This window comes from Xenopus laevis, chromosome 5L (genome assembly GCF_017654675.1).
Source record: "Xenopus laevis strain J_2021 chromosome 5L, Xenopus_laevis_v10.1, whole genome shotgun sequence".
In the NCBI taxonomy this organism is placed as follows: Eukaryota; Metazoa; Chordata; class Amphibia; order Anura; family Pipidae; genus Xenopus; species Xenopus laevis.
Window position 1 is genome coordinate 168,145,930 of NC_054379.1, and position 25,943 is coordinate 168,171,872.

The window sequence follows — 25,943 nt, forward strand, 5'->3', positions numbered from 1 at the left end:
TTTGCTAAGGAGAAGTACCACTGTACGAGGAATAAAAAGATCCCTACCTTGAAAAGCTCAGATCCAATCCTTTAAAGAATCAAAGAGTCTTCCATCTAAATACTATTAGTGATGGCTGAATAAATTTGCCTGTCACGAATTTGCAGCGAATTTCCACATTTCGCCGCCGGCGAATAAATTTGCCAATCAAATTCGCAGGTGTAAAAAATTTTTGGACGTGTGTCCAAAAAGTCGTAAAATTGACAAAATCAGCTTTTCAGACCCGCGTCCAAAATTGGATGCAGGTGTCAATTTTCGATTTTTTTCTGTGTGAATTTGTTTGCCATTTGCGAAATTCGGCAATTTCGTGGGCAATTCGCAAATTTTTTGGTGAAGCGAAATGAGAGAAATTCGCCCATCACTAAATACCATTTAATATTTTGCCTTTTCCACACTTGTTTTCCAGTTACATGACCATTTTTATAGCAAAGGGTGAGAACTAACTACAATAAAACAATAAGATCCCACCAACAAAGCCTTTAGGGATGAATCAAGTATATCCAAGGTTATTAATTGTTGTCTAAGGCTCTAGGCATATTCATGAGTAGTGATGACGAAGTGAAACGGCGAAAAACTTGTGAATTGCATTGAAGTCAATGGGCGTCAAAATAATTTTGTCGTGTGACAATCTTGACATGAGCGACAATTTTTTTACAAGCGATTTTTTTTGTCCAAATGTATTGAAGTAAATTGCCGTCCGAATAGTTTTGACGCGCAATATTTGACACAGTGAATTTTGACGTGGCAAATTTTCTGCTCTGAATTTTTGCCACAGTTTCGCGGGCGGGGAAATTTGTCACTAATCCATGCCTGCCGAATACATTTTCCCATCACTATTCATGAGTGGCACTCTTTCTGATCACACCATATCATCATTTAAATAAAAATACATTGTACTTCTTAGAAATGGAATTAAAATGTTGCTTTCATAGAAGCACGGACAATTGTTATCAGGGGACATGTGAGAGGTAGATATAAACAAAAACTATATCGGGAAGATCCAAAAACAAGAAGTGATAATTGCTTTAAAGTGTGATATCTATGACTAATCCAATGACAATTCTGCAGACAGTATATATATATGTGTGTGTGTGTGTGAGTGGGTAGTGGTTAGATTTGATGAAATGTATGACAAAACAAACTGCTGCTCTGTCTTTGTGCTTCATTATGTCCCATCACTACCAGGATCAGCTCAGCAACTTGCATCTCCTCTTTGCTCTGGTCTATGAATCAATGGAGATTCTATTTCCTATCAAACTCAAGGTTCTTCTAGTGGTTCTGTTGTTCCAAGTTCTTCCTGCAGCTGCTGAAATGCCCAGTCCCAACTCTCCATGCCAGCTGAGCAGCAACAGTGATACCAAGTATTTTAGAGATGGGGAATTCATGGTGGGAGGCATTTTCCATGTCAAAGAATTATCTAAACCATTAAATCTTCATTTTGATTACAAGCCACATCATGATAAATGTTCAAAGTAAGTAATCAAAAGATGTAATATTTCATACATAATGTTCTCCTAGTGGTTCTGGTGTTTCAGGTGTTTCCTGCAGGTCCTACTATGCTCAATCCCAACTCTAGATGCTGGCTGAGCATTTGAGGCAATACTAATTCTTTTAGGGAAGGTGATTTGTTAGTTGTAGTCCACCTCAGAAGCTGATCAGAGTACATTATTTCAGTCTTTTTATCAAGAGATAGTCTGGATGGCCTACACAGTCTAAATGGGCTTCATTATAAAGTCTAGAAAGTTGTTATTTCAGGTGTATAGTAAATGTATAATTATTGATGAGCTAATCTGTCCAGTTTCTCTTTGCCAAAAAATTTGCAAAACTGCAGAACAATTCTCGAAATGGTGAAAAGGGTTTTGAAACCATATTTAAACTCACTTCCTCTACAAATACGAATGTCTTGACATTTATTAAAGGTTCTAGAATAAAAAGGTATGAATGGAAAATTATGCTGAACGATGTGCTAAAAAATATGAATACTTTGAAAACCTCTAAAAATTTGTGTTTTTTGAACAATTACTAGAGAAGAAAAACCCAAAACTTCTAAAAGTAAGGATTGATTTAAAGCGGTCCAATAGGGTCAGCGCAGCTCCCTTGGATATTTATAGGACCTCAACAACTTTTACTTGGCCAAGTTATGTATTATTGGTTCTTCGGATCCCACATTAAAATGAATAAATCATATACAAGTATAGGATCCCTTATCTGGAAACCCGATATCCAGAAAGCTCCGAATTACAGCATGGCTGTCTCCCATAGACTCCATTTTATCCAAATAATCCAAATTTTTAAAAATGATTTCCCTTTTCTCTGTAATAATAAAACAGTATCTTGTACTTGATCGCAACTAAGATATAATTAATCCTTATTGGAGGCAAAACCAGCCTATTGGCTTTATTTAATGTTTACATGATTTTCTAATAGACCCAAATTATGGAAAGATCCGTTATCCGGAAAACCCCAGGTCCCGATCATTCTGGATAAAAGGTGTACTTTTATGTATGTCCTTATATAGACAGTGGTATGGCTCAGATCTCTTTGGTTGGTGTGGTAAAATTACAGATGCATTTGCCACTCATGTTTTGGTTTTTTTTGTTGCAAAAAGCAAAACGAGTCATGTACAAAATCTTTGACAAAATTTTCCACTAAAATGTTTATTTTCCCAAGAGTTTATAGTCCCATACATTTTCTGTCGCCTAAGCAGTTTATGTAACTATACTTGCATTCTTTTAATACTAATATTCTATTTTTATCATAAAAACTTCTAAAAGTATATAATAGGCTACAAAGATATGTGTTTATTTTTTTTTTGTATCCAAACATTCTATGTCTATTTCAATGTATACACATGGGTGGTCATTTCCCTTAGACAGGGCAGTATGAGGGTATAGTTTATAGTGTTTAAACTTTTCATTGTTACGCATATGATTGGGTGGCACCATATTGTTTCTAGGGATGTAGCGAACCGCCGATAATGTGTTCGCGAACGCCGTTCGCGAACACCGGCAAAAAATGCAGTTTGCGAACTTCGAACATCCGAAAATCGTTCGATTCGAACGATCGAAGGATTTTAATCGTTCCATCGAACGATTTTCGTTCGAATCGAACGATCGAAGCCATTCGATCGAATGATTTCATTCAATCCAATGGCTTTGATCGTTCGATTCGAACGAAAATCCTTCGATTTTAGCGATCGAATGGTCGAATGGTCGAACGATTTTGACGCGAACGCCTATTGGCGAACGTCGCGCGACGTTCGCGAACTTGCGGCGGACGCGAACAGCCGATGTTCGCGCGAACAAGTTCGCCGGCGAACAGTCCGCGACATCCCTAATTGTTTCCATAGACAGTACTGAATGAGTACACACCTACTACACTACCTACAATAGCCCCTTAGACATTTGGATGCATTCATGGAAGCAACATGAATTTCACAACTGAGTAAATGTGTAAATCTGCAGACAAACATTTCTAAAGTAGCAATGATTTGCAAAAAAACTGCTGTGCCTCATTGTATTTCTGGTATTAGATATTTCTTTTTACACCACAGATCATTATTCAAGCGCTACCGTTATCTACTGGTTTTCATTTATACAATTGGAGAGATCAACAAGGATCCGGAGATCTTGCCTAATGTGACTTTGGGCTATCATATCTTTGACTCTTGTGACGATGCTCAGAGGTCACTGGAAGGCACATTTAGTATTCTATCAGGGACACAACAACTAATTCCAAATTACAGCTGCTGGAAAAATAAAAAAGTTGTGGGTTTTATAGGAGACTTGTCTTCTGATTCTTCTCTGAATATGGCATCACTCATAGGGATTTACAGGTACCCTCAGGTTTGTACTCAAATAAATTATCCCCTTTTAAGATAAACTTGATTTGAACGTGACCTTTAGCATCATCATCTGACTCTGTGAAAGTCTCCTGTTTGTTGTGTTATTGGTGCTTATGGTTTATATAATGCAAGATCTTAGCCAAACCTCAAATAGACATCATCTTCTCCCTGGTGGTTGTCAGAGGAAGTCAGTGCTTTTAGAAAGAAAATTCCCAAAGAATTAGAATTAGTCTGTCCTTAATCTAGCTACACTTTGACTGAGGGTATGACTGGTAGATCGACTACCACTAGAGAGTAAAAAAAGATACTTTTAATACACTTCATCTTTTGTCCACCAGTTTTATAATCCAATGGCTCCTTCATTCCTTCAGGATTACAGACAGAATGTATAAAAAGGTTCTGATCCTATGATAAGACCCAACTTTTATCTTCTGTGCAAAGCGCTAAGCACTCTGCCACAATAACACCACTTGATATTTCTTAATGGCTTCCTCTCTTCTAAATGTGCCCGCCCTCAACCAAAACATTCTTTGTTTGTCCATATATTGCAATATATTTAAGATGACCAATTTTGTCAAATACATTCCTGATCTAGCCAGTCCTCACTTTCATCTCATAATTATAAGAACAATGTAATTATATTTTTTTTTTAAACGGACAACTTGCTTTCTCAAGCTTAAAATTGGTTGTCTTTTTTACTGCAGGGATCACTCGATGGAGGTCAAATTAAACAGCATTTAATAGTACAAGCTTTTTCCCTACAAAATGCTTCTTTCATTCCTTAATGAGTATTGTCTATCATTAAATATGTTACATTTCAGAAAATGTTGGAGTTTGGGGTTTACTCTTCAGTACACCCAATGGTTCCTGCTCTCTATTAAGTGTACACCAACAAATATTCAACAGACATCAACAAATGTTGAAGCTGGCCAATCAAAAATGTCAATGTTCCTGCCACTGCTCTTTTTTAAATTATTAAGTGGGGGTGCAGTCTGATTGAAACTATTCAGAAGGGTATAACCAAAACTTAAGTTTAAGGTTATACCTTGATTTAAACAAAATCATAAATAAATAACTAATAAATGGCTAATAACACAACATATAGGCATTATAATTTAGTGCTAAATGTAAAAGTTTTTTATGTCAATGACTAACAGTGCCCACTATTTTTTCTACAAAGACACACACACACCATCTGACATGATACTCTGAGTTATCAATGTTTTAATCAAATTTGTATTGCAATTTGTGTTTTTTATGCACTGAAACTCATGAATTTGAAATATGGTGTAAAAAAACCCCACAAATGTTCAATATTTATTAAGGGCAAAAAATTCTGAAAACTCAAATGCTAAATTTTGGCATCTAAAAACTTGTTCATGTAGAAGTCAATGGAAGCTGACCTATTTAAAATGTGTTTTTTTTTTTTTTTTGAGTTTTTCAAATTACATTTTTCAAATATTTTTGAGTGCTTATAGACATAATAAAAATGATAAGTAGAAGACAAATTAAATTTACACTGTAATTATCATTTGTATTTTGCATTAAATAACCTTTGGTTGTATTCATTATAATGTTCTGCAATCAACAGTATTCATATTGCAATTTCTGTAGGGGCCGATTCACTAAATTCGAGTGAAGGATTCGAAGTAAAAAAACTTAGAATTTCAAAGTATTTTTTGGGCTACTTCGACCATCGAATGGGCTACTTCGACGTTCGACTACGACTTCGAATCGAAGGATTCAAACTAAAAATCGTTCGACTATTCGACCATTCGATAGTCGAAGTACTGTCTCTTTAAAAAAAACTTAGACCCCCTAGTTCGGCAGATAAAAGCTACCGAAGTCAATGTTAGCCTATGGGGAAGGTCCCTAAGTTTTTTGATCGAAGGATATTCCTTCGATCGTTGGATTTAAATCCTTCGATCGTACGATCGTAGCATTGCGCTAAATCCTTCGACTTCGATATTCAATTCCTAGTCGAATATAAAGGGTTAATTAACCGACTATATTCGACCCATAGTGAATCAGCCACATATTGTTCTTATTTGATGTTTTGTGGCTTGTTATTATAAATGTCAAAAAAAGGATTTAAAATTTAAATAAAACAGATTTGTTCAAGTTTTGTTCATGGTTTAATCTGATTGAGTTTTTTTCAATAAATAAAACATTTTTTGGTAAAATTTTGAGATGCCCATACATAGGCTTATACAATCTGGCAATTCAACCCCATCACACTTATGAACACTTAGGGGCTGATTCACTAAGGGTTAATTAACCCTCGATATTCGACTAGGAATTAAAATCCTTCGACTTCGAATATCGAAGTCGATGGATTTAGCGCAAATACTGCGATCGTACGATCGAAGGATTATTCCTTCGACGGAACGATTAATTCCTTCGAATCGAACAATTCGAAGGATTTTAATCCAACGATCGAAGGAATATCCTTCAATCAAAAAAACTTAGGAAAGCCTATGGGGACCTTCCCCATGGGCTAACATTGACTTCGGTAGCTGTTAGCTGCCGAAGTAGGGGGTCGAAGTTTTTTTTAAAGAGACAGTACTTCGACTATCGAATGGTCGAATAGTCGAACGATTTTTAGTTTGAATCCTTCGATTCGAAGTCGTAGTCGAAGGTCGAAGTAGCCCATTCGATGGTCGAAGTAGCCCAAAAAATACTTAGAAATTCGAAGTTTTTTTACTTCGAATACTTCACTCGAATTTAGTGAATCGGCCCCTTATGTTTAGGGTCTGCCTGTCTGATATGCAGTTAAATATGAATCAGCGTCCCTTCAGGGATGGGAGAATTTTTTCTTTCTGAGGAAGTGGGTTGACCACGAAACGCGTAAAAGCTATGGAGCTATTGGGCTCACTATGCTCTGTTAATTTTTAACTATTTTTCTAAATAAATGGATGTTTTAAATTTGCTGGTGCTCCATGATTTCAAGAATTTTTTCGCCTTGTTTCACCGCAAAAATGATGCCCATATGCCCATTTTTCACCGCACAACAAAAAATTTTTGACGCCCATAGACTTTAATGGGGGTCCGCGACATTTCGTCGGCGGCAAATTTTTTGCCAAACTAAACTGGTCAAATTCGCCCATCCCTAATGCAGTCCTCTCCTTTCTGGTCTACATTGGTCCAGATTATGATCCAATTACTGGGCTTGTTGAAACTAGATAGCAGTCTGAATTCAAAGTGGAGAGCTCCAGAATAAAGAAACAAATACAGAATAAAATTAAAGCCATTTCTGATTATTATTATTTTGCACATTGCACTTGCTTTATCAAAACATCAGGTAAACTTTGGTCACTTTGCACTTCAAACCTGGAAGATGATCTCAGAAATTGAACTACTGTCCTCCTTACAATCTATGTAACCAAATGAATTTTTATTTGCTGTTTTTTTCTGCAGATCAGTTATGGCTCCAGAGACCTCATATTTAATGACAGAGTCCAGTTTCCTTCTTTCTACAGAACTATTCCTGATGATTTATCTGAAATCTATGGGATTGTGGAACTGATTAAGCACTTTGGCTGGAGATGGGTCGGGCTCATTGTATCTGATGATGAGACTGGGTATAAGGCAGGCACAAATCTGGAGAAAGAAATGAAGAAAAATGGGATTTGTTTGGCCTTCTTCATTAGTATCGATGATGGGTTAATGGCTTCTACGAATGGCAATAGTGTTAGAGAAACATTACTCAGTAGCACGGCCAATGTGATTGTCCTTTTAGCCAGTTTATTGTCGGTTGAGTTTATTCTTTTCTTTTTTGCCGTCTTTGAAATGCCAGAGAAATTATGGATTGTATCATCAACATTTTTAGGGGTTTTAAATACCGCATATCCCCAAAATCGAATAACATTTAATGGCATGTTGGCTCTGTCCATCCAACAAGGAGAGATTCCTGGGTTTATGGAATATTTATATGGTTTAAATCCATCTCTATGTTTTAGTGAAGTTGTATTTACAAATATATCAGAGAGATTGTCTGATTGTGACTTGTCTGATGCCAATCAAATAATCCCAAGCAGGACAGGCATCTCCCTTCCAAAATGCACAGAGAGTGAATTGTTTGGCCAATATGGTACGTCACCATTCAATGATACAATGAATTTCAGAATATCTTACGGGGTTTACACTGCAGTATACACAATGGCTCTCGCTCTTCATAAACTGTACATGAAACAAAAACGGACAAATCACGCTGACAGACATGCAAGTCTACAAAGGAATTTCAAGCAGTGGCAGGTAAGACAATGCATATAAACAATGCATATAAACATGGAGGGGCTGATTCACGAAGGGTCGAATATCGAGGGTTAATTAACCCGCGATATTCGACTAGGAATTAAAATCCTTCGACTTCGAATATCGAAGTCAAAGGATTTAGCGCAGATAGTTCGATCGAACGATCGAAGGATAATTCTTTCGATCGAACGATTAAATCCTTCGAATCAAACGATTTGAAGGATTTAAATCCAACGATTGAAGGAATATCCTTCGATCAAAAAACGTTAGCCAAGCCTATGGGGCTTGGCTAACTAGGGGGTCGAAGTTTTTTTAAAAGAGACAGTACTTCGACTATCGAATGGTCGAATAGTCGAACGATTTTTAGTTCGAATCCTTCAATTCAAAGTCGTAGTCGTAGTCGAAGGTCAAAGTAGCCCATTCGATGGTCGAAGTAGCCCAAAAAAAACTTCGAAATTTGAAGTTTTTTAACTTCGAATCCTTCACTCGAAGTTAGTGAATCGGCCCCGGAATGTGTAGAATTGGTAAACTGAGCAAAATGCTGACTCTCAGGAAGAGGTGCATTCATGATGTTGTCCTGGATCCATGCCTTATAAGCTTCAGACTGCCGATTGAGTATAATAATCACTTATAATAGTCATTTATATCGGTCCCCGCACTTTCTCCACAGTCAAAATGCCCTCCTTGTATTTACATTTCCTCGCACCACTGAGTCCTTTCTATCTTCTGTTTCAAATTGACGCAGGGGAACTCTGTAGCTACTGCCACATCTGGACCAGGTGGTTCTCCAGGGTTCCCTCAGCGCCCGACGTTGAGTTGAGTTGCTCTGAAAGAATAGAGCATACATTTCACTTGCGTGCTGAACACCAGAAATGATGTCAGTAAACATCAAAAATGACACCAAACATACATTGTTGTAAGTACCGCATAATTGCATCAATAAAAAAAGTTCATTTGTGAGTAAGAGAAGTGCAGCAGCTTTGTCCAGCACCGTCTGTCATCACGAAGGGGGGGATTCACAAAAATGTTGTTTAAAGATGTCATATGACTTACTCACAGACCAATAATATAAAAGTTGCCGGACCAGGTTGTGATTTTCCTTAATTGTTCAGATATCTGGTTCCCAAACTTTATGTCCTCAATAAAGTGTAATTGACAGACCAATGTTTCCCCTTCTACTGACAATCTTCAAAAAATGTTGTTAAAAATGTTTGTTGCGAGTACAACCTTTTTGAAAATGAGTCATTTTTACAGATTTTTTTTGGTACGCCAAAATGTCAGGGGGGGAAAAATCAATAGATTCATTTGGCTTTAATCAGCTTAGAGAAAAAATGACCGTTTTTTACAGTGTATACGTTTTTTAAAATTTGTTGGCATTACAACAAATCCATAAAACTATAAGATACCTTCTGTGAATTTGCTAACAACATTTTTACAATTGGCAACCAACACTTTAAGAACTGTGTATTTACTAACACTTTCTGAATTCCCCCCAAAATGTTCTTTTCCTAGAGATCTCCTTCCAGGAGCTGAAGCCAATTTAAATTTATATTCAACTGCTTCTAATCAGGGACTACTTGTAAGAAAAGATCAAGCATTGCAATATTAGCATATTGTAGCCACAGAATGACACTGCCCAAAATTAGACAACGTGTTATCTACAAAGACCCCTAGATCCTTCTCATTTAAGGAAACTCCCAACATTTAGGGGCACATTTACAAAGCTCGAGTGAAGGATTCGAATTAAAAAAACTTCGAATTTCGAAGTGTTTTTTTGGCTACTTCGACCATCGAATGGGCTACTTCGACCTTCGACTACTACTTCGACTTCGAATCGAACGATTCGAACTAAAAATCGTTAGACTATTCGACCATTCGATAATCGAAGTACTGTCTCTTTAAGAAAAACTTCGACCCCCTACTTCGGCAGCTAAAAGCTACCGAAGTCAATGTTAGCCTATGGGGAAGATCCCCATAGGCTTGCCTGTGTTTTTTTGATTGAACGAATAATCCTTCGATCGTTCGATCGTAGGATTAGCGCTAAATCGTTCGACTTCGATATTCGAAGTCGAACGATTTTAGTTCCTAGGCGAATATCGAGGGTTAATTAACCCTCGATATTCGACCCTTAGTAAATCTGCCCCTTAGTGTATAACTTGCATTTATATTATTTTTGCCAAAGTGCATAACCTGCATTTATCAAGATTGAACCTCATTTTCCAGTTTTCTGCCCAGTTTTCCAGTTTAGACAAATCACTCTGCAAAGTTTGTTTGAAATTTGAAATTTGATAAATCTGCCCCTAAATGGCAGTGTGTTGGGAGTTTCCTTAAATGAGAAGGATCTTGGGGTCTTTGTAGATAACAAGTTGTCTAATTCTGGGCAGTGTCATTCTGTGGCTACTAAAGCAAATAAAGTTCTTGTATAAAAAAGGGCATTAACTCAAGGGATGAAAACATAATTGTGTCTCTTTATAGGTCCCTGGTGAGGCCTCATCTGGAGTATGGGGGCAGTTTTGGACTCCAGTCCTTAAGAGGGATATAAATGAGCTGGAGAGAGTGCAGAGACTAAGTGCAACTAAACTGGTAATAGGGAGGGAAGAGTTAAACTGTGAGTGTAGATTGTCAAGGTTGGGGTTGTTTTCTCTGGAAAAAGACACTTGTGAGGGAACATGATTACATTAGAGGGCATTAGAGACCCCTCAATTTTTCAATAAAATGGATCACCGGGCAGATGCCATACCTTAGATTAGACGAACAGAACTTTCATTTGAAGCAGAGAAGGTGGTTTTTCACAGTGAGGACAATGAGGTTTAGGAATGCCCTGTTTGATATTATTGTATATATATTATCTGTTAACACCTTTAAGAGGGGCTTGGATGATTTATCGGACAAGCATAATATCCAAGACTATAGTCATACTAAAATCTATACTTATCAGATTTATCAAGGGTCGAATTGAAAAATCCAATTTTTAAATTTGAATTTCAAGCTAATTTTAGTGTACTTTGACTAGGGAATAGTCCAAATACGATTCGAATTTGAAAAAAAATCAAAAGTTCAAAATTTATCATGTACTGTCTCTTTAAAAAATTTATTTCGACTATTCACCTTCTAAAACCTGCCAAATTGCTGTTTTAGAGTATGGGGGAAATCCTAGAACCTATTTGGAGTCATTTGGTGGACTTTTTTTTTTAAATACTTCGAATCAAATTCGATCAAATACGATCCGAATTCGATTAGAACGATCGAATACAGCCTATTCACTTGAAGTTAAAAAATTTTTTTTTTTTTTTTTTAATAAATTTCAGTTGGTCTTTTCTTATTTGTATTTCGAGTTAATGGGAGTTTAAAAAAAACTCCAATCAGCTCGAAATCCGACCCTTGATAAATCTGCCCCTTAATATGGATATTGGTATACTGTATATAAATGACACAAACCTCTACTATTTATGGAGAAAATTGTGAGATTTTTATCATATTGTTTCTTATGGATCTCATGACTGACCATTCCCTGAACTACAATCCGCATTCCTTATACTGTATGCTACTCATTCCCCTTAAACTGCCTAATCTACCATATATATTGTTGAATTTGTAAGGTTACATTTTTTGGTTATATTACTTTGATGTTCTGGACAATTTTAGCAATGAAGAATTAGGACACACTTTCATATTTCATTGATAAGCCATCTTTTTTGAGATTAGATGGTTGTATCTCTTGCAAAATTATGTACAATTGAAAATAAATAAAATATAAATTACAAAATATTTGATTTTCACTCCTACTTATTTGATAATGAAATGAATGCAAAAGTGACATGATGCCCATGGGCTCAATCATCTTGGAACATGCTCCAGCGCTTCTACTTTATTAACAATTGTCTTCATTTTCAGTTAAATGATATCATACAGAACAAGGTTTTTGAGAAGACCTCTGAGCACAAAATTCACTTTAAACTCAAAGGAGACCCATCGACCCAGTATGACATTCTGAAATGTTTTTTCTCCGAAAACAATTACCAAACATTAAAAGTTGGAAGCTTTGATACATCCAAACCTGCTGGAAAACAGTTGTACATCAATACCAGTGTTGATCTCTGGGGTCCTTACTTTACAGAGGTAACCTTCCAAAACAATTGCCTGGTCTTCTGAAGTTCTAATTATAAAGCAGCAAGGCTGATATTTTTTAGATAGAATATGTATAATAAGCATATGTATATGCACTTTCTTCTAATTCAATTTCATATTGTAGGCAAGGTTCTAATGCATAAGATGAAAAGTATCCTAAAAGAAAGATAGGCCCAAGGTTCAATTGTGTCCACAAATCCCAGCCGGCTCCCACTTGTATCCCTCCAAGTCCGCAAATTTGTCACTGAAATAAAAAAGCCAGCGCCAAAGGCACGGGAGACAGACAAACAGGCAAATAGGGTAATATTGTTTTGTGATGTTGCCACCTCTTGTGTGAGAAACAGACCACTTGTTTCACCATATATGTGTTACCCTCATTTACTATTGACCTCCACCAAAGAGTTAAAAAACTTTCCTTAAAAACTTGTTTAGGTGGGTACTCACAAACAGGGAATATCAACGTGCACGTAAAATCATGAAGCGCTTCTCCTTGTATAAACTGTGAATCAACATGCAGCAGCGAATAGTGTAAAAATACCTTTTTAGTATTTTTAAAAACAAAGCTTAAAATGCACTCACATGGCAAAAGTTTATAGAAAGCATATCTATGCACCGTCCTCTTGGAGGCTCCCCCTATATGCACCCGTCCGCACAAAGAAAGTCCCAAGAGGGTCAAAGATAACTTGGGAAGATGTGAAAGCGGTTCTGTGCGTTCGTTCCTCGTGTGCGATGCTGGGCGCCTTCCAGTGACGTCACCTGCCTTACGCGTTTCATCTTGCGACTTCTTCAGAGACTTGATTTCTGCTGCGCATGTGTGAATCTTTTATTCCGTCTCTCTCTCTGCGTCACTTAGCGGTTCCTCCTCCGGGGTCTTTTGTTGCCATGGGGACGCGTCGCTCTCTGGTTCCTGAGTCTTGTGTTGCCATGGGGACGCGTGGTTGTAAATATTTGGACTTCACTCACGCCTATAGTATTCAAAGTTCTCTTTGTAGCTATTTGGCCAATCTTTCTTTTAAAAGGACTGGTAGTATCAATAATTAGTTTAAACAACAAACTCTTATAGAGTACATTTATGTGAAAGCAATATTACATATTTTAATTTATATATTAACAAAAACCACTCCTAACAGAAAAAAAAAAAAAAATATATATATATATATATATATAATAATATATATATATATATATATATATGCCTTTTAAAAAAAAATTGTGTTGTTAATTTTTTATTTTTCCATTTTATTCTATATATATATTTTTATATATATATATATATATATATATAAAATATATATATAGAATAACAACACAAATTTTTTTTTTAAAAGGCAGTCTATTAACCATTCGCACTTTCATATTCATCGCTCATTTCTGGATGGATGATCCTGTTTCCCTTAATTCTACATATTTAGGCATTCAGGTACTTACAGGAATGCTCTCAGATTTATATCTATATTGAGTTTAATTTTTTATTTTTCCATTTTATTCTATATATATATTTTTATATATATATATATATATATATATATATATTTATTTATTTTTTCTGTTAGGAGCGGTTTTTGTTAATATATCAATTAAAATATGTAATATTGGTTTATACACTGCCTTGGCAGGTCTGTGATGGCGGATTTTCAGATTCAGGCTTTTTGCAGCATCCAGCTTTAATAAATCTCAAAAAATTCAAGTTTTTTTTTAAAAAAAACCCTGACAAATTAGTGTTTTGTCCCAAAAAGCCTGAACAGAGTTTAGTAAATAATTCCCATAGTGTTGCGATGTAGAGATTAAACAAGTTAATGCTATGGAACCAAGTTTCTAGGATTCTGATAAGGAGGGTATCAATATATATATATATATATATATATATATATATATATATATATATATATAATATATCACTATTAAAAAAGAAAGTGAGATGAATTACAGATAGGGCTATAGAAAACATGGGGATTAAAATGGAGCCTGATAATGAGTGGAAGCTTGATAGTAAATACAGTGTAAAATGTAAGGCACTATAGTCCCTGGATTTAACAATTCAGAATTCTATTCAAAAAGATTTGGACAAACAGCACTTCTGGTACCAAAAAGGGATAAAAAAGGAGATTTGCTCATCGGTGTGGGACCCACAGTCCTTTAAAGTCAACGTTATGCTTGAGCTCAAGAGCAGCTAATGGAATAAAGAAGCTTCCGATTTATAGGACTCTGTACCAGTTCCTAGGTTGCTATACAGCCTCTGATAAGTATATTACTAACTTTGTATCAATGAAAGGTTCAATGTAGGACAACATGGACTCAATGCAATCTGTCTGTCAACCGGCGCGTTCATAAAACTGAATTTTATGTGAACTTGAAATGATCTGCAGATTGCCAACACCACATGATCCATCTCTAATTCCACCCTCTGTGGTTTATTCCCTGCCCTTTATACTCTCATCCATTCCAATTGTTAGCAAATTCTCCAATCCTTTGCAATCCTCATCTCATCCCCAAATCATCTTTTCAGTTTAGTCTAGGTTGGGGTGTTCTGTACTCAACCCTCTTTTTTTCTCCCCATACACTCTTCTCCATTTATTTATCTTTAATATTATTGTATATGTAGATAATATCCGGATACATTTAAACACAATTAAATAGCCACATATGTTCAGATCTATAACTGCTTTTATAATAGAGAGAATAGAAAGGTTAATTATTTATTTTTTGTAAATAAAAGTTTGGTAGGACGGACAGCGACCACTTTTTGTTCTCAAAAGATTTGGCCGACCCTGATACAAGTATTTGAGCCATTAGCTTGGTTATGCAGCCCATGTACCTGAAAATCCAATTGGTTGCCCAGGAATTTCTAGGTGCAGGTCCACTTATCTATATGACAATGATATTATGGCATTTGATAGTATTAGATACATGATCAGTGGCACAAACATTTTACAATGCAGAAATATATAAAAAATTTTGGGGAAATGTGTTGATTAGAATACTCACAATTATGTTCCTGAAGTTTTCCCTAACAGCAATTTTAATAATATTTCTATTTTGCCCCGCAGTGCCCTCAATCTGAATGCAATGAGCCCTGCATGCCAGGATACAGGAGATCTAAGATAGAAGGGAAACCGCTCTGTTGCTATAAATGTGTAGCGTGTGCAGAAGGTGAAATATCTAATACCACAGGTAAGTTATAATCAGGGCAATTTTTATATATAGGCACCTGAGGGCTAATTCCTAGGGCAGTTTTTCCTAATCTTTTTTTTTTTTTTTTTGCCAAAAATGTGAGTTTTTTTATTTCCCTAAAACTCCAAAAATTCAAGATGTACTAAGTGTAAAAAACACAAGAAACTCTAATATAAAGCTCCAAGTAAAAACAGTCAAGGTCCCATAGAAGTCAATGGGAACTGCACTGATCTTATTGGACTTTTTTTTTTTAGTCATTCAAACTTATAGAGGTTTTTTTTATTTATTTTTTCTTGTAATTGTCCAAAAAACTATAAATATTCATATTTTTTCACATCATTCATCACTTTTTGTGTTTGTACTTTTTATATTCAGATCTTTTAATAACTTTCATGGCATGAGAGACATAGAGTTTAGTGGTTTAAATAGTGGTTTTAAAAAGATCTTTCTGCATTAAAATGCAACCATTAGTAAATGAGCCTCTTAGTCTTTGATAACATTGGCATTATTATAATGTCTGTGCTAATTGACTAAGCCAGAAGAGCCAACGTTGGAATTACCACCATCTTAAATATGGCAGCACCTCAAGATAGGATGGTTGCACCAGTGCAAATCATAACTATAGGGAAGTACAAGGAGCATTTTGGGATGCAAGTACCTTTAATGAATAGTGATGGGCGAAAAATTCGCGAAATTGCGCCGGCGTCTCGTTTTTTATGCCGGCGCCCGTTTTTCCGACGCCGGCGCCCGGTTTTGGCGCTGGCGCCCGTTTTTGGCGCTGGCGTCCGTTTTTTCGGAAAAAAAAATTTTGACGCCGGCGAATTTTTGCCGCGCATTTTTGCGGGCGTTTTGCTAATTTATTCGCTGGCGGCGAATCGCGCAAATTCGCCGCGAATTCGCACCTGGCGAATAAATTCGCCCATCACTATTAATGAATGGCATCGGTGTTCGCAATGACTACATCAATCTTTGCGTAGCCACAATCGCATCATAACTGAACCCTTATGAGTTTCCTCTATTTTAACAGTATGTCTGTCCACAGACTCCTTTATATCACACCATCAGGCAAGGGAATAACTTTCTAATGTTATGTCTCAAAATATTATTATTATTCTTTATTTCTATAGCATATATTGGTATAGGAAGTTCAGGTTATCTGTAACACTAAACCCTAGGGGAGGAATGGGTTCCTATAGACCCAGGGAGTTGTTTATTTAAGAGGAGGAAGCTCCAGGCTTTTACTTTATGGACATTTGATCCAGGAAGGGTTTGGATTTTGCTGGGTATACCTGGGGCATAAAACCACAGTAAGAAGTTTGGTGCCCTAAGTAAAGAGGTGAAAAGGGATCCGGTGAAGGAGGTGTAGACGGTAGATAAAAGACCCTATAATATAACATTCCAGGAAATGAACAGTATAACAAGATAGCTAGAAAGAGCAGCCTGTGCTCCACCAAAGAGATTTAGGGGCAAATTCACTAAGCCGCGAAGCGCCGAACGCTAGCGTTAATTCGCTAGCGTTTGGCATTTTTGCTACTGCGCAAATTCACTAACGAACGCTGGCGTAGTTTCGCTAGTGTTACTTCGCAACCTTACGCCAGGCGAATCTTCGCTAGCGACGAAACTATGCAAATTCACTAACTTGCGCAGTGTAGTGAACGCTACCTTTTACGCTAGACTTCCTTCGCCACCTCAGACCTGGCGAAGCGCAATAGAGTAGATAGGGATTGTTTCAAAAAAAGTCAAAATTTTTTGGGGCTCCCCTTCCTCCCCCCTAGATTTCCTGACTCATGGCAACTTAACTAGACAGTGGGCACATGTGTAGGGCAAAATAAAATTTTTATTTGCAGATTTGAAGGTTTTCTAGGCATTTATAGTGCAGATACGTGTTCCTCCATTGAAATTTGAATTTCGCGCCGTATGCAAATTAGCCTTCGCTAGCGCAACTTCGCTTTATATAGCGAATCAACGCTAGCGCAACTTCGCAACCTTATGCTACCCCTGTGCGCAACTTCGGATTTTAGTGAATTTGGCGAAACTACGCCTGGCGAAGTGCGGCGAAGTTGCGCCTGGCGCAACTTCGCATCTTAGTGAATTTGCCCCTTAGTGTGAACAATCCCCAGCAAGTGTAGTTACTCAATTGGATAAGGCAGTGATCCCCAACCAGTGGCTCATGAGCAACATGTTGTTCTCTGACTTGGATGTTGCTCTCAGTGACCTTAAAGCAGATGCTCCTTTTTGAATTCCAGGTTTGAATGCAAGTTTTGGTTGTATACAAACAATATGTATCACCAAACAAAGTCTACTGTATGCTGCAAGCCCACATGGAGGCTTCCAATAAACCAATCACAGCTCATATTTGGCACCCCTAGAACTTTTTGCATATCTATGTTGCTCTCCATCTTTTTTTAAATTTGAATGTGTTTTATGGGTAAAACATGTTGGGGACCCCTGGGATAAGGAATTATTTATGTAATCCCTTGCAACACCCTTGAGGCAGCCTGAAACAATGGGATACAATACTTGGTGCTGTGCGAGTAATAACCCAAGAGGAACTTGGTATGTGCCACTGTACCTGGTATGTTGAAATTCATTGTTTGCTGCTATCTGCAAATAAAACAATAAAATGCATATTTTGTTAAGGATTTTGTTTATTTAAGAGATTTTTTTTTTAATACCAGCTTTTTTTAAGATCAGTATATGAGGTTTTTGTTTTGTTTCCATTTGTCTCAAAAAAAGGAAAAAATCTCCTTTAATACAATTTTGTATTTTTTTAGATGCACAGAGCTGTATAAGGTGCTTGCAAGATGAAAAGTCTAACAAAGAAAGAAACGGCTGCATCCCAAAGAATATAAACTTCCTCTCCTGTGAAGATGTGTTGGGTGCCACTTTATCCTCTATCTCTGTAATATGCACTGTTACATGTACTATAATTCTGGCAATGTTTATAAAGTACCGTGAGACTCCTATAGTGAGAGCCAACAACAGAAATCTCAGTTGTATCCTCCTCATCTCTCTCATGTTGTGTTTCCTCTGCACTTTATTATTCATTGGTCGTCCAACACAGATATGTTGTCTTCTCCGACAAGTAACATTTGGGATTGTATTTACTATTTCTGTTTCATCTGTGTTGGCTAAAACTCTCACAGTTATTATTGCCTTCAATGCCACAAAGCCTGGGAGCAAACTGAAGAAGTATGTAGGAACCCAACTGTCCATCATATTAGTCATTGCATGTTCTTTGGGTGAGATTATGATCTCTATTGTATGGATGGCCACAAATCCTTCATTCACAGAGGCTGACTTTCTTTCAGACCCAAATTACATTATTTTACAGTGTAATGAAGGATCAGGTTCTTTTTTCTTCTGTATAATTGGATATATGGGAACCTTGGCCCTACTAAGTTTCATTGCTGCATTTCTAGCCAAGGATTTCCCTGACAGATTTAATGAGGCTAAAAACATCACTTTCAGTATGTTGGTGTTCTGTAGTGTGTGGGTGACATTTGTCCCTGCATACCTGAGCAGTAAGGGCAGTAGAATGGTGGCTGTTGAGATATTTGCTATCCTATTCTCTAGTGCTGGATTATTAGGCTGTATATTCATTCCAAAATGCTATATAATTCTTCTAAGGCCTGAACTGAATGCAAAAGATAATCTTGTTAGAAAACAATACTATGAATGTAAGGCCTATTGTTTAGTGAGAGCCTTGAGGAAACAAAGTACATGAAATATGTTTACAAACTAGAATATATTTTTTACCATCCTTTTTATATAATATATCATTCACTGCTTAGTTTTCCAATGTCGCTCACATACAGTGGTACTGTGTTTGTTTCAGACTAAAGTATAGTAATAGGAAGTATAGGTTCTTTGTTTCCTTGGGATAAAAAAAAAAGTATCACCGATGGTCAGCACAGATGCCTTAAAGAGCTCCATATTGGAGTGGTGATTCCCAAACTGTTGGGCAGAGAACATAGATAGTTGAGTGATCATATATTGTACTAGATAACCGAATATATCGGATTCATTTACAAAGAGTTGGTAATTCTTCACTCTTACTATTAAATGCTCAGTCCCTCCCTGTGGATTTTTAGGAAAAAGGATGGACAATGACCTAACCTGTGTGTGTTTGTGTGAAGTGGACAAAATTATTATGGAATATGCACTATGACCAAGACCAAACCGAATAATCAGTTTAAAACAAGCAAGTTAGTATTGGTTAGTACAGGACAATGGAAAGTGGAGAAAAGCGAAGAACATGTCCTCCTGTTCTAATGGTAGTGATTTGTATTATATTGGTTGGCTTTTAATATACAAGTATACATACTGATTATACTTTCATTGATCCATAATAAACTAAGGTACTTCCCTTTACCTAAGGTCAATGAGTTTTTGATTCTTCTTATGTACACTGTATATACATTGTATTTTGGGAATTATGCGTATCATCACATGTTTTCATTACCAACAATGGATCAGTCAGAACATGTTGTTGTGTCCATTACTTTTGCCTACATACATTTCTATAAAACTTGGTGGAGAGAAAAAAATCCATGAATCGAATCCTCTAATACATACCAAATATCCCTAATAATATTTAGCATGTCGTCAATGGCTAAAACTTGAGTCCTTTTAAGTCTAAATGCCCAGCATGTGATGTTGAATTCCTGGCGTGCAGATACACTTCCTATATCAATGTAGGAAAAGATAATGAGAGACAAATGTGAGAAAAGAAAATCAATTTCTGCTTGTGCAATCGTGACTGAGAAGGTGTACGGCACTGGCCACAAGTACTTAAATGCTCTGTACTCAGGAGGACAAGTCAGGAACCAAAGCTATAAGACTTATCTCCTGCCATCATAGATTATACTCACATTAGGAGGAATTAAAAATCTGTCCAGGCACAAAATTTACATTCTAGATTTAAAGTACTGTATTCTATATTTAGGATTCTTTGCTCTGTGAGTAGAACACGTAAAGAAACACTTCATAATGAAATTGTGGTTTTTCCAGTGCCAAATTAGAAATTGCCTACTAACCTATAATTGTATTTGGTGAGATATTGCCTAATTATATTGCTTTATTTTTAATTTTTTAGTGAAAATAAATTAGCTAATAGTTTTGCTCATCTCTAAGTATGGCTGACTCCAGCTGAACCAGTCCTTCTCATAGCTTTACTTGTTTAACTGGAATGTCCCTTGCTGTGTGGGGAATACCAAGGTATCTTGGCATGAAACCTAGACTTGGGGTCATCTGGGATTTAATATGGAAATAGGAAATGGATCAACCCAGAGTAACTCTCCCACTCATGAGGATGCAAACATTTGCAAAGACCCTCATGAAGTTGTTTCCTTTCACCCAACACCCATCAAAAGGTAAAACTGATGTCCATAAAAGAAACACTGTAAACCAACTACCTTAGAAATGTCCAATAGAGAAGTACATAAGATAAATGTAAGAGGAATAGAAGAATCCTTAAACTAAATTACTAAAAGACTTAATGGCTTCCATCCAAGTTATAATTAAAATCTTGTTTGGCTTTTTTACCTGACCATTTTTTTACAGCCATGGGTGAGGGCTGACCAGAGGGCCACCAAAAAAGGTAAATCCAGTGTATCCAGGGTTACGAATTGTTGCCTAAGGCCCTAGGCATATTCTCGACTCATGTGACACTCACATGACCACACCATATTATTTCAAAATAAAAATACATTGTACTTTTTTTAAAAAAAAGGGATTAAAACGTTGATTTCATAGAAGCACAGACAAATGATATCAGGGGACACGTGTGAGGTAAATATAAGCAAACACTTTATTGGGAAGAGCCAAAAACAAGAAGTGATAATTGTTTCAAAGGATAATATCCATGACTAATCCAACTGCTATTCTGCATACGTGTATATAGGTGTAAAGGTGCTACACTTTGGGTTAAAGCTAATATAATGTACAACCAAACCGACTACTGTTCAATCTCTGCTGCTTCATTTTGTCTCACCTCTACCAAGATCAGCTCGGCAAACTCCATATTTTCTTTGCTCTGTTCTATGAATCAATGGAGATGAGTGACACCATGTATTTTAGGGATGGAGAATTTGTGGTGGGAGAAATTTTCTTATCAAAAATATATATAAACCATTAAAAGCTCTTCCTTTTGATACTGAGCCAGAACATTATAAATGTTCAGGGTAAGTAACAAAAAAAAAGATGTAATATTCAGACTTGAGGTTTCACGTACTTTCTGCTGGCCCTTATATGCCCAGTTCTAGAAAAGAACCATATGTATGCAATGTGTTGATGTTTGACCTTGCCTGTAGAATATCTACTATATCTGTAAAGTCGAATGGAAAAATTATTTTCAAAACCCCAAATAATAGTTTCCCCTTCTATTTTAGTAGAGATATAGGATAGAAAACCAAAGCAGGTCTTACCATAAAACAGTAATAGTTACATAGTTACATAGTTAAATTGGGTTGAAAAAAGACAAAGTCCATCAAGTCCAACCCCTCCAAATGAAAACCAAGCATCCATACACACACCCCTCCCTACTTTTAATTAAATTCTATATACCCATACCTATATTAACTATAGAGTTTAGAATCACCATAGCCTTTGATATTATGTCTGTCCAAGAAATCATCCAAGTCCCTCTTATAGTCATTAACTGAATCAGCATCACAACATCACCCGGCAGTGCATTCCCCAACCTCACTGTCCTGACTGTGATGAACCCCCTACTCTGTTCCTTTAAATGAAACTTCTTTTCCTCTAGTCTGAAGGGGAGGCCTCTGGTACGCGATTCTCTTTATGGGTAAAAAGGTCCCCTGATATTTGTCTATAATGTCCTCTAATGTACTTGTAAAGTCTAATCATGTCCCCTCACAAGCGCCTTTTTTCCAGAGAAAATAACCCCAACCTTGTCAGTCTCCCCTCATAATTTAAGTCTTCCCTCCCTCTAACCAGTTTAGTTGCACTTAGTCTCTGCACTCTCTCCAGCTCATTTATATCCCTCTTAAGGACCGGAGTCCAAAACTGCCCCCATACTCCAGATGATGCCTTACCAGGGACCTATAAAGAGACACAATTATGTTTCATCCCTTGAGTTAATGCCCTTTTTTATACAAGAACTTTATTTGCTTTAGTAGCCACAGAATGACACTGCCCAGAATTAGACAACTTGTTATCTACAAAGACCCCAAGATCCTTCTCATTTAAGGAAACTCCCAACACATTGCCATTTAGTGTATAACTTGCATTTATATTATTTTTGCCAAAGTGCATAACCTGCATTTATCAACATTGAACCTCATTTTCCAGTTTGCTGCCCAGTTTTCCAGTTTAGACAAATCACTGTGCAAAGTGGCAGCATCCTGCATGGAACCTATAGTTCTGCACAATTTAGTATCATCTGCAAAAATAGAAACAGTACTTTCAATGGCCACCTCCAGGTCATTAATAAACAAGTTGAAAAGCAAGGGACCTAGTACAGAGCCCTGCGGTACTCCACTAACAAAACTGGTCCAATTAGAAAATGTTCCATTTACCACCACTCTTTGTAGTCTATCTTTTAGCCAGTTCTCTATCCAGGTACAAATCCAGGTACAAATGTTCCAGGCCAACATTCCTTAATTTAACCAGTAACTTTTTGTGTGCACTGTATCAAATGCTTTAGCAAAGTCTAAGTAAATCACATCCACTGCCATCCCAGAATCGAGGTCTCTACTTACCTTCTCATAAAAAGAAATTAAGTTAGTCTGGCAAGATCTATTACGCATAAAACCATGCTGGCACAAACTCATAGTATTATGATTTGCTATGAAGTCCAGTATCTTATCCTTTATTAACCCTTCGAAAAGCTTTCCTACCACTGACATCAGACTAACTGGCCTATAGTTTTGAGGCTGAGAACGGGATCCTTTTTCGAATAGAGGCACCACATTATCAATTTCGCCAGTGTCTCGGCACTATGCCAGATCTCAATGAATCCTGAAAAATTAAGTAAAGAGGTTTGGCAATCACAGAGCTGAGCTCGCTAATTACCCTGGGATGAACACCATCTGGCCCGGACCTTTGTTAATCTTAACATGTTCAAGTCTCTTTTGAATTTCTTCATGTGTGAACCATGCATCATGAGTTGTATTACTGGAATTGGGAGTGTTAAGAAGGAAACCTTCACTTACTGGTTCCTCATTTGTGTAGACAGATGAAAAATACGAGTTCAGAATCTGCGCTTTTATTTTGTTTTCATCAACCAGCTGACCCCCCTCTGATAGTAAGGGTCCCACCCCTTCCTGCTTCATTTTTTTACTATTAACATATTTAAAAAATAATTTTGGATTTTTTTTACTGCTTGCTGCAATATCCTTTTCTATAGCAATTTTAGCTTGCCTTATAGCTTCTTTGCATGATTTATTGGCCTCCTTGTACCTTATAAATGTTTCGGCTTTACCAGCTAACTTGAAAGCCTTAAAAGCAGGTCTTTTCTTACCCACCTCAACACCAACGCTTCTATTGAACCAAAAAGGTTTTGCTTTGCAACGACGTTCCTTGCTTACAAGTGGAATATACTGACAAGTATATTTATCAAGCAGCATTTTAAAGACTTCCCATTTTTGTTCTGTGTTTAACCCTGTGAAAAGCATTTCCCACTTAATATGTTGCAGAGATGCCCTTATACTGTCACAGTTTGCACGTCTGAAATTTAGTGTTTTAGTTCGTCCCTTATAGAATTGCTTCTGCAACAGAATCTCAAAGGAGACCATGTTATGATCACTATTCCCTAAATGCCCCTCACCCACACAAATGTTAGAGATGAGTTCAGTATTGTTAGTTATTACAGGTACAAAAGAGAGTTATTCCTAGTAGGTTCTTGAACGAGCTGGAATAAAAAGTTGTCATTCAGCATATTTACAAACCTACTAGCTTTTTCTGTCTTAGCAACCCCATTACCCCAGTCAATGTCTGGATAATTAAAGTCACCCATAGCAACAACTTGACCCAGCTGTGAAGCCGCTTGTATGTGCAAGAGTAGCTGAGCTTCATACTCGACACTTATACGAGGTGGTGTATAGCATACACCAATGATAATTCTTTTTGTTACCTTTTGCCCAGTCAAAATCTCTACCCAGAGGGATTCTACACCCTCCCCAGTGGCAGCTATTGGTATTTCTTTAGCGCATGGCTTTAATTCAGGCTTTACATACAAACACACTCCTCCACCTGCTATTTAATCCCTCTGTCCCTCCTAAAAAGGGTGTAACCATTTAAATTCACAATCCAGTCACATGTTTCATCCCACTAGGTCTCAGTGATACCAATTATATCATAATTTTTAGAGCAATTAATTCCAGGTCTCCCATTTTACCTGACAAACTCTGTGCATTTGCAGCATACACCGGAGGTTACTACTTTTACTTTTGAAATGTGCATTACTTAGTGAAGAATTATACGTTAAGTTAAGTATTATTCTGTTTTCCTTGTAACAGAGGGACCTCCTTAGCTTGTAAACTGTATGCCCCCCTCACTCCTCCCCCATGACTCCTTACTAATCCCAGTGCCCCGTCTACCTGAGCTTCCCCAGAATTCTTTATCTCACCCACCCCCCCTTGCCTAGTTTAAACACTCCTCCAACCCACATTTGTAGGGAAAAATTTGAGTTATAAAGCAGTTGTCAGTTGTGATGGAAGTCCTTCTGATATTAGTCAGTCCTCCCCTAAAGATCTTGCAATACTCCTCCATGGGCAAAATAAGCGTTTTAGTAGAGACAATCCTCTTAACTTTCAGCTAGACTACAAACATTCCTTCAGCCTCAGCTTACTCTGTCCAGTGGATGCCAACTGGCAAACCAATAGAGAAAAGGGGAGATTACCGGCTTTTCTTACCTCACGGCTCATCTCTCGAAGATTGTTGGTGCGCAGGTGTTCACTTCCGGGTTCTCATCCTCTGTGACCCCTGTGTCATAACCTCCCGAAGAGGCACTGAATTTGAAAATTGACGCCAAATCTTCTTTAAAAAGCCTGTCCACCATTTTGGCTGTGCCAAAGCTGGTTTCAGTATTCTGTTCCTACCGAAGCGTTAATTTTTTGACTTGTATTCCTGGTTTTGACTCCCTGACCTTGACTCCGATCCTTGCCGCCTGTCTTGACCACTTTCCTGAATTTTGACTACGTCTTCTTGCCGGTACCTCGTTTACGGACATTCTATTTTACGCACCTTCCTTGTTGGTTTCTGCAGCAGAAAGCCCGGGCCCCTGTGCATCCGAGTGTACCCATCATCGTTTAGGTTCCTGATAACAAAAATGGTACACCTTATTTGTTTACATTGGAAAACCCAAAGTTGATGGGATTCTAATTTGTAAGGTGGCTAATATCTTTGAATAGAACTGAAGGTAGCCAGTCAATACTCTACCAGATCTGTAAAGATGGCAACCTTGTCTCACTGGGTAAGACACTTTGTATTTATGCCAGTATCAGTTCTTTAGTAAAAACATATTTATAGCTTATAAAAATGT

At 37.1% G+C, this 25,943-nt stretch overlaps 1 protein-coding gene across 1 annotated transcript; it reads left to right on the forward strand.

The window, feature by feature from the left end:
• The first annotated feature begins 1,206 nt into the window (after positions 1-1,206).
• LOC121393967 (vomeronasal type-2 receptor 26-like) lies at positions 1,207-25,427 on the forward strand. Its single transcript, XM_041563833.1, has 7 exons — positions 1,207-1,511; positions 3,593-3,884; positions 7,301-8,137; positions 12,032-12,256; positions 15,292-15,436; positions 18,211-19,116; positions 25,351-25,427. The coding sequence occupies exons 1-7, from the start codon at positions 1,207-1,209 to the stop codon at positions 25,425-25,427; spliced, it is 2,787 nt and encodes a 928-aa protein (XP_041419767.1).
• The last annotated feature ends 516 nt before the right edge of the window (positions 25,428-25,943 follow it).

What these genes read in the sequence shown, in the direction of transcription:
- LOC121393967 (XM_041563833.1), top strand. Translation starts at nt 1,207, where the DNA reads ATGTCCCATCACTACCAGGATCAGCTCAGCAACTTGCATCTCCTCTTT. An exon ending in GGGGTCCTTACTTTACAGAG is followed by an intron (nt 12,257 to 15,291) that starts GTAACCTTCCAA and finishes CAATTTTAATAA; the next exon opens with TATTTCTATTTTGCCCCGCA. An exon ending in TGAAATATCTAATACCACAG is followed by an intron (nt 15,437 to 18,210) that starts GTAAGTTATAAT and finishes GTATTTTTTTAG; the next exon opens with ATGCACAGAGCTGTATAAGG.